The sequence below is a fragment of the Nicotiana tomentosiformis genome, chromosome 1 (genome assembly GCF_000390325.3).
Source record: "Nicotiana tomentosiformis chromosome 1, ASM39032v3, whole genome shotgun sequence".
Classification (NCBI taxonomy): Eukaryota; Viridiplantae; Streptophyta; class Magnoliopsida; order Solanales; family Solanaceae; genus Nicotiana; species Nicotiana tomentosiformis.
In genome coordinates, this window is record NC_090812.1 from 49,659,394 (window position 1) to 49,669,290 (window position 9,897).

Sequence of the window (9,897 nt, forward strand, 5' to 3'; positions counted from 1 at the left end):
ACATAGTGTAGCATCCTGTATTAAGAGGCGGATCCACGTGGAGGGGCATGGGGCACGTGAACCCATGTTCCCCTCCCTCTAACTATGTATCACAGTAATATTTTTCGGATAAACTACTTAATTTGCCATGTGGGAACCCATGGTCAAAAGAGCATTTGGTGTAATGGCATATTTGTGCACCATTGGCCCCTAGGTCTAGTGTTCGAATCTCAGTTCCCTATCTTTCATCTCTCCGTCCTTTTTCTATTTCTCTTTTTCTTTCTTTTCTATTCAAATCTCATGCCCTATCTTTCTTTTCTATTTTTTTTTTCATCTTTCATCTCTCAACCGTTTTTCTACTTCTCTTTTTCTTTCTTTTCTGTTCAAATCTCATGTCCTATCTTTTTTTTCTATTTCTTTTTTTTTTCTATGCATACTTCTGTTTTTGGGTTCACCCTTTGATATATCCTTAAATTAAAATTTTATTTTTATTGGATTCTTTTATGTGATTTTTTCATTCTCTTTTTTGGTTCAATCACTGAGTTTCAAAAACTCTAAAAAATAAAATTTAAATTAATTTAAATTTTTTCAATTTCAAGTTCCATCTTTTTTCATTTACCACTCTCTTTTTGATTAGTTATTTAATTTTAATATATCGAGCTTAGTATTTGTAACTGTAAATAACGATGTTATCATTGATAGTTTTCTAAGGTAAAAAAACTATTTATTGATACTTGTCTATGGAATGATAAGTTTTTGAATAACAATATTGATTGTTCTTTACTTGTCAAGTTGTTGTGAGCTCATGGTAAAATTTTAGAGGACCAAATTAAATGGTGGTCGGGTAGTGGTGCACCCATCCTCCTGAAATTTCGGATCCGCCTCTGCCTATATTTAGTGTTCAACTTGCTTTTTTCTTCTTTATTTTTTCTAGTTAAAGAACAATAATTTAGTACCAGTACATAGAAGAGGATAAGATATTCCATTAGCAAGAAGCCGATCACCTTCTTTATCCTTGTATCTATGTTTATATGCATTATTATTTTCTTGACATATATAAAAATAAGTAATTCACCAAAGTTTTTTTCCAAAAACAGTAATAAAAAAATTCTAAAAACCTTTATGCCTTCAAGGATCACTTCGGCAAAGTAGCAAATATTCATCGTTAACGACAGTGAATGAGACTCTGCTTGGATTGCTTGATAGACCTTTAATTTTGATCTTATTTGACTAAGTTTTTTATATTTTGGAACATCCTTTCGTTCACTGACTCATATACATTAAGTTTTTAAGGAGTTAGCGCGCCAAATTTTGTCGTTATTAGCTGACATATCTATGTCAAAAATAGCGATGCCCCTGCTGCGCTCAAATCCTGAGTCCGCCTCTGGGTGTAACTAATAATGGACAATAGCTTCAACGTCTATAACTTATTTTAGTTCAGTTTATATTTTTCAAAAAATTAAATGATATTCGACATGGTCTTGGAACACAAACTATAATTTTGAGTTAATTTTTGAGTTTGATTTTGGAAAGCATTTTTGATAATTAATTATTTATATGCATGTATATATAAATTTGAACAGCTTCTGTTTTCGCTTTCTTGAGAAGATTTCTGAAAAATTGTCTAAACTAAACGGGCCTAATGATCAGGTGAAATGATTGGGCCACGTTTACAGGGCCCAAATGATTTCAGATGTCATAGAATAGGCCCATCTATTACCTTATATAACTTGACACTTTCCCGCTGGATTATCAACGCAGATCACACTTCCTCCAACTGGAGCAAAATCACACAATAGTAACTTCAAAGCGCTCTGAGAATTCAAATTAATTTTCAAATTTCAATCGATATTTTCATCAGTTAGGGTTCCATAAATTTCCGAATTGAAGCTATAAATTCTCGAAGATTTCAAAACTTTTCCAGTGAGTATCGGCAAAATGAAGTTGAAGATTAACAAAGCCTCCGATCTCAGCTCCATCTCTGTTCTTCCTCCTCATGCAAGGTCCAATTCTATCTCAATTTCATCTCTTTTCATTGTTTAGCAGGAAAATTGCCTAACTCTATGTGTTTCTGCATTTTCTTCGAATGCTTTACAAATATTTGAATGTTTTGTGTGCGACACACACGCACAAACGCACACATGAATATATTATATATGGATTGAGCTTTTTCGTGAAGATTTGAGTAGGAATCGAGCGCAATACCTCTCTGTGTTTGCTTTTTCTTCGAATACATTACAGATATCTCGATGTTTTCGTGTGTACACAAAAACATATAAATACGTATGCATTATATGTTTGTACGAATAAAGAGAAGTCGAGAATTTACCATAATATTGAGATATTTGCTGTGATGATTGAGAAGAATGCCAATTGCGATGCCGATTTCTGTTTTGGCCTACGCCTTCGTGTTTCAGAGTTTTTTCCGTATACGTTACAGATATTTCTATGTTACACACACACACATAGCTATATATGTATAAGTACTAGAGAGAGAGAGTGAGAGAGAGAATTTTACCATAATATTGAGCCTTGTTTGATGATATGAGAAGGAGGCCAAGTGCGGTACCAAGTGCAGCAGAGTCTTCCGTCTTCGGGAAAAGCCAAGCGTCACAAGTTCGATCACAGCAGCAATCACAACAATCCTTCTCACAGATTCGGTCACAGCAGCAATCACAACAATCCTTCTCACAGGGATTTTCATCTCAGCAACCGATGTACTCTCAGCTATCGCAGAGCTCTCTGGATGAATTTGCCCCTAATGAGCAAGTAATTCCTCCATCTCGTTCCTATCTCTCAGTTGTACGAATTATAGTTGTTAATGAGATGTCATTTTGGTATACTTCGGCTGCTAACTAATGGTAACATACCAAGGAACTGATTCATTGCGGAAATGATAATGATTGACTTTTAAAAATCGTATGCAACTTCTAGAGAATGCTTTAGATTGTCTAAAATGTGGTTTGATGCATCACAAGACTTGAATCTATTTTATCCTGGATAACTGTTGCCTAGGTTAGTTTTGAGTGTATTTTGCATTTATGCTTTGTGATTCTTAAAATAGATGAATTTAGCTTCTGACTATGATTTACTTTGTTATATGCTGTGTGAGTACATGATACTAACTTTATCTGACGTTTTTATTCAAAATGTTTATTTGATTTATTATTATATTAGTGATAGGTGAAGAAAGCATTAGAGTTAAGTTTTAAATTTGAACAGCTCTGAAAGTTGCATAACAAATGACTGATGTCAATATTATGGAACGTCCTTAAATTGAAAGAGTGTCATATAAAGGTATCATTTACCATCCTTAGTGTATTGGACAGTGGATCATCAATTATGTCAGCCGACTTGTCTGTCAGAATGTTTCTTATTACTACACGACAAAACAGGGGATCGTCACACTGCACTATGAAGTGGTTGTCGGCAGTTAGGTTGTAGAGCTTATCAGAGTTCGTATACAACTAGTTAACTGATGGAGTCTTGTCTTTTATGTTGAACATATGCTTTCTTGGTTTCAATTCTGCCCAGGACACAGAGTTCCACGAAACTTTCCACTTTATGCATTGGAATTTTACTCACCTTATACCAAACAAAATGCTGTTGTGGGAATTTTACATCTCCGAGCGAACAATAAGGTGTTACTATTGATAATTTTAATGCAGAGATTGGGTTCTCAAGAAAGAGAAAATTCAGCAAAGAGGATGAGCTGTTTGCCTCAAATCAACTATACACGAGAAGAGAGTCAAATGCAGCTATCTAAACCTTCAGGCAATTATATGCGCAAGTGGTCAGTTCCTGAAAACAAATGTAAGTCATAATTCCACCTCCACTAAATATATGCTCTCAGCTTCCATTTAAGATCTAAGGAAAATGTAAGTTTGGGGACTAATTTGCAGCTAGAATCATTGGACTAAACATGTTTTGCTGAACAGCCCAGATTACTGAAGAACTTGAACACAAAATTGGAATGGTAGAGACTTCGTTAAGCAGGCTAGGAATGATCTTAGATTCTGTTCAGAGTGATATTATGCAAGTTAACCGGGGAACGAAAGAGATATTGATGGAGAGTGAGTATTCACTGCCTTTTCAATTTACCTGATGTGGCTGAATAGTTAGGAGCTCCAAAGAGCCCATATCATTAGTTGAAGAGTATGGAAATTTGTCTTGAGATGCCTGCTGGCCCTAGTAAATTTTTACTTGCAAATATATCTGCATATGTTGTTGTTGTTGATGTCAACAAATTCTCACGCATTAATTTTCTTCTAAATTTTCTTTCAGTGGAAAGCTTACGGCCGAAGTTAGCAGCTCATGATGAACTGTTGCAATTAATGGTAACTATAGCTTAGCTGTTCTGCTTACGTCCAGATTTGTTTGTATAATATTTCATAATCCATGTGACATGCAATAACCAGAACAAGGGGAGGGAAGATCTGAAAGCTAGCATGGAAGAGACCTTCAAATCCATGTTTGAAGAGCTGAGGGAGAATAAATATCAAGAGAACATCCGGGATCTTTCATCACTGGTTAGAGCTATGCCCAACAAACTGGAGACGTGCATTTTGCAACTGCAAACGGACTTGAGCAAGACCTTGGCTAAAGAGATTCAGGCATGTTGCATATTGAAACTGACTGTTTAAGTTCATATTTAGGCTACCATCTGTAGTTGGGTTTATGCTGCTTCATATATTCCTATTGCTTGCAGACAGCTTCCCTCCGCCCAGATTGTCCCGGACAAAAACATGAAACTGCTCTGGCCGTTCAACCGAAAGTACATTTTCAAGAACTTTATTCTCCGAATTCCTTAAGACCTTTATGAGTATATAGAGTAATGATAAAAAACTATCACAAATCTTAGTGCATTTGAACATTTGTAGGGTATCAATGATTGTTTCCCTCCCCCTGAAGTGAAGTTTCTCAAGAAGTAAGTTTTCAAGCTTTCTTCCTTTTATCTTTCTTCTCAGTGGCATCACTACAGCCTTAATTTTGAAATCTCTAAGTAGCAACTAGTCAGTAGCTCTCCAGTATACAATTTTCATAATCATTTGATGGCTTCTCTTACTATTTGCATCATTTATGTGCAATATGCATAAACAGTAATCATTTTACAATTCTTCTTGAGATGTGTGTATTGACACTTGACTACTTGAGAACACTTGCGGCTGGGATACCGGATACACTCTCTATTATCAAGAACTAGTTAGGTGGCAGTTAGTTGTGAAGATTTGTCTCATAGTGTCTTTTAATCCATGTAAAACCAGAAAGTATCCCCATTGAAAGTATCCCCATTTCTCACATTAGCTATACGAAGAAGAAAGTGAAATCAAAGGGAAGCACTCCCCTTCATCCCCAAAAGCTTTAATCCCATCTAGCATTCGTGATAAACTAAATGAATGAAGATAACTCCTAAGAACTTTGCTATAGCTTCAAAAGAAATCTTAAAGATATTTTGTTTACAAAGTTTTGCTTATCTTTCTAAAATTGTGCGATATTCCTTATTGCTGGGAATTGCAAGTCACCAAGCATGTCTTTTCACTTCTAGTTCAACAATGAATATCAAAGATCAGAAAACAACTATGTTGCCGAAGACTGAAACAGGAGGCTGGAAAACAGTGAAACATGACCAAACTTGTGTGAAGCAGAAAATTTCCAGCAGAAGTCACAAACAGAATAAAGCATTTCAACAGGTAATTATCTGATTGCCCATACTCAAACAAATTGCTTGTTGACTTGTGAGCAATAGTGGTTATCATTGTGGCATGAAAACATCCAAAAGAAACAATAGGTTTTGAAATGTTGTATTTGTGATATGTCGTAGTCCACCATCTCTGAGGCCTTGTGTTGAAGTTAACAATAATGCTTTGTTTAGCACATCACATATTTGAAAACTTGAAACTGTATCACCTATATTCTCAGAGCTGACAACTGGCTATCCATTTCAGGAAAGGGAATTTGGAGTTACCATTGAATCTGATGAGGATATTGACACAGGCTTTTCCTGCTTGCTTGAAGAAAATGGATCAGGTAATTGCACTTCTTGCCTCATCATTCATATGAGGATTTCACCATAATGCAATTTGATAAGCAGAGTGATTTATGCATCCTGTAATTAATCAATGTGTTTATTGACCTAAAACTGTATTGTACAGTTGAACTTAACGAATTTAGACAGATCAATTTAGATGTATGTCAAATTATATCCTATATCTCAAGACTCACCACAGACAAGAATGACCTTTGGGTACTTTTAATCAAGCCAAATACCTAAGAATTATAATATGAAAGAAAATAAATAAAGTAACAAGAAAGAACATGTCTAAAAGCTTGAAGCATCTTTATTATACTGCCACACTATTTTTTATTTTTTTTTGATTTGCACCGGGTGTCCGAGTCTTTTTGAGCCCCGACTAATCCCGGGGGTGCACAGGCCCTCGGCAAGGAGTTTCCGCAAGTGCACCACGGTTAATTCAGGTTTTACCCTGAACGATGGCCCTCAGAAATTGTTTGCACCCAGTGGGTTTCGAACTTGAGACCTTGAAAGGGAGCAAACCCCAAGGCTCAAGTCAATTGCCACCAGGCCAACCCCTGAGGGTTACTGCCACACTATTAAGTTTTTCTCAAACCAAAGAGAAACTGATAATCCTCTCTTCCCTTTGTCAGTTGGGGTAAGGAAGGGAATTGAACCTGTTCTCAGGCGGTGTCCCGAGGGATCTCTCTCTTTCTCTGAAAGCATCACATTTCGAGTCTGTCATGAAATAAGAAATTTTGAGCATCATAACTTCAGCAAGAAGTTTTTGAAGAAAAAAGAAAGACAAACAATCATTCATGTCTTTCTTAAATGTCGTTTGGTATAGATTTGAGTGGTGACAAGAGGGGTTGCTCTGATGGTAAGCAACCTCCACTTCCAACCAAGAGGTTGTGAGTTCGAGTCACCCCAAGAGCAAGGTGGGGAGTTCTTGGAGGGAAGTCTGCGTACACACTACTCTTCCCAGACCCCACTAGTGGGATTATACTGGGTTGTTGTTATAGATTTGAGTGCTTAAACTGTCTTTCTCTTAAAGGCGCAGGGATTTGTCCAATAGAGGATGCAAAGGAAGAGAGTGCACGCATATTAAGGAAAGCAAGGAGGCGAAAGAGAAAGCATCTTAACACTATCATTATAGATTGAAGGTACACAGTGACAATTTATAATCTGCTGAATCAAGGTCCTATGATTTGACAAACAGTATAAATGCATAATTTTTACTTCTATTTTTCCTTAGCCAATATAGGATGTGTTGTTTGCAATTCAATTTTCCATTATTATTATTATTATTATTATTATTAGGATATTCCGGACTGAGCATTACATAGCAAGCAAAATCTGTGTTGTTGCTGCAATACACAAGCATTACACAATCACTCAGTTTGCAAAGTCCTCTTGGACCATCTTTTTGTTTATCCCGTGATACGGGAACCACTAGTAGTAGTTTTAGTTACCCCAAAACCCCCCCTATGTAATGACCCCCTAAGTGGTCAACCCCCTAGGTCACTCTCTTTATGTTTACATGCTCCCTGTACTTATCCCCCTTAATATAATATAAAAAGTTATCTTTATAACCCCCCCCCCCCCCCCCCAAAAAAAAAGGTAAGCAAAATCTGTGTTGCTGCTGCAATACACAAACATGAGTTGATTGTATTATTTTCCAAGGGAATGTTAGCAGACTCAGCACCCATAAGAATATGTAATGCACTGGGATTACTTAAATAATTACTAGCAAAGAGAGTACGATGTTTTAACTTTTGAATTAAAGTTGGCTAGTTAGATCATTGCATCTTCTGCATACGATGTTTCATTAGCTAATAGGAGTAAATATTATGCTGGTAAATTTTCAGCCTGTGATATTCTACCATGTTAACAGTAAATAATATGGAAAAGTTAATTAATCCATCTCAGCCGTGGTAGAGAACTTAGAAAAACATCAAGTCATCACTTTCAGGATAGAATGAAAGCATGTGAAGCAGGGAGGATAAGGAAGATAGAAGTTTTTTTTAACTAATTGTTGGACTTGGATGGTCAGCTTTTTTCTTGTTTACATCATGCAATACTCCATCGTCAAGATCCTGAAGCCTAATTAAAAAAGCCATTCTCCCCTGGTGGATCTATTCACATCATTTTCTTTATAGCATAAATAACGTGTGGATGTAGTGCAGTTTGCTCATAAGAAATCCATAGATCATCCGTCATGTTCCTTGCCCGTTAATTCTTGGTTGTTAGTTTCCTAATTGACTTGGTAAAAGTTTGAGTTAGCTAAATAAATAAATAACCTAAAAATAAAAATAAACTTAGTAGAAGTAGCAGGCAACTACTTGCCACATTGCATTGCACTCGTCGTGTATTTTTCTATGTAAAGAATTAAGAAGCATGCTCGCTCTTCGGCACAAATCCTCTAGAAGGGATGGATGCGTGGATTGCTGGGTTTCTTTTCCTTTTTGAATATGATACAGGAATGTGAGCCTTGGAGCAAAGGTAAAGTTGTCTCCGTGTGACCTATAAGTCACGGTTCGAGCTTGCATTAGGGTAGCCTATCTACATTACACTCCTTGGAGTGCGACCCTTTTCCAGATCCTGCATAAATACGGGATGCTTTGTGCATCGGGCCTTTTGAATAATGATCCAAAACTCCAATTGGCCGAAGTAAGTTTCGCAGGCTGTCAAAGGGAATTTCCCTTCCTGCAGTCACCTACTATATGCTTTCTTATATTGCTGGAGAACTCCTTACGTTCAAAATAGTCACTTTCTGCTTTGAAATTTTCTCAGCCACCACTTTTTGATTGAAACAATTGAAGCTTTTAAGCGTCACAATTAATTGTAGCTATGCTAAAACAAAAATTAGTGTCATAATACAGTGGAGTTACTTTTAATATGGTTATTTATTTTACTTTCTCTACTCCCTTTTATCTGACTTGTGACTTAGGCATAACAGGGGACTTTAAGTTAGATTACTTCCCTTTTTGGACGAGACATTAATGTTGACTTTTAAATCATCTTACCGAATTCTTTCCTCGTTAGCCAGCCCATGTTATACTGGGGAGTCGTGACTCCTGCCAACTTATCCTTTATCCGTCTCTAATTATTCTCCAGTTTCACTTGAATCATTGTAGGTTGAAATATTGGATTTTTGCCAATTGGTCAATCCTAATTATCCATCTTCTCATTGCAGACGCACGATGAACGACTAGGATTTGATAGTGTTTTACATCTGTTACACATTAAAACCAGACTTTTTAATCTTCAACCCAGAAAACAATTTTCTTAAAACAAACTGTCCAAAACTAAACGGAATAGTTACATTAAACAAAAAGTTATACTTTTCGTCCAAATGGCTAAGAATTTTTTATTTACTATTTGGGGGAGTAAAGGAGATTGGTATTTCATCAGCCATATCTTGTCATCAACGTTTCGGAAAAGAGGGCATTCATCCTGTCACGGGCTCGTGGTTACATTCTGCACGTGCACTGAAATTAAAAGAAATTTATGATGGACGGAGGACCTTAAAACTATCGTGGTTAAACAAATGTTTTCTTAAGGACATATAATAATTGAGTAATAGAAAAGGAAACAATTCACGGAACAAACTTCCCATTTTCCCAAAAGGAATCCCTCGTAAATGTTTTGTACACTGTTATTGATACTTGATATAATATTTTGGAGCAGCTGGAGTTAGCTCGTAAATAGTGGAGGAAGGGAAAGTAGAAGAGATGGGGACTTTTAGTAGTATTGGAACGCGATGGATTTATATAAAGATATATTCATAATTTGAAGTTTATAGATTTCTATACAAATGTTTTCGAATACCATACGCTACTTATGATTTTTTTTGTCGAGTTAGATAATAGTGGAGGAAAAAAAGAGGGATCAAAAGGAGAAAAGAA

General features: G+C 36.2%; 1 protein-coding gene across 3 annotated transcripts; it reads left to right on the forward strand.

Annotated features, from left to right (window-relative positions):
* The first annotated feature begins 1,723 nt into the window (after nucleotides 1–1,723).
* Nucleotides 1,724–7,589, forward strand: LOC104119934 (putative recombination initiation defects 3). 3 transcript variants are annotated; one of them, XM_070182378.1, is made up of 12 exons: nucleotides 1,724–1,982; nucleotides 2,532–2,748; nucleotides 3,648–3,792; nucleotides 3,918–4,052; nucleotides 4,264–4,316; nucleotides 4,398–4,596; nucleotides 4,692–4,753; nucleotides 4,860–4,906; nucleotides 5,498–5,669; nucleotides 5,925–6,006; nucleotides 7,044–7,152; nucleotides 7,310–7,589. In XM_070182378.1, the coding sequence occupies exons 1-11, from the start codon at nucleotides 1,918–1,920 to the stop codon at nucleotides 7,148–7,150; spliced, it is 1,284 nt and encodes a 427-aa protein (XP_070038479.1). In that variant the 5' UTR covers nucleotides 1,724–1,917; the 3' UTR covers nucleotides 7,151–7,152; nucleotides 7,310–7,589. The 3 variants fall into 3 exon arrangements, with proteins under 3 accessions (XP_070038479.1, XP_070038478.1, XP_070038483.1); XM_070182377.1 differs by having other exon boundaries at nucleotides 7,044–7,313; XM_070182382.1 differs by having other exon boundaries at nucleotides 5,525–5,669; nucleotides 7,044–7,313.
* Nucleotides 7,590–9,897: the final 2,308 nt, after the last annotated feature.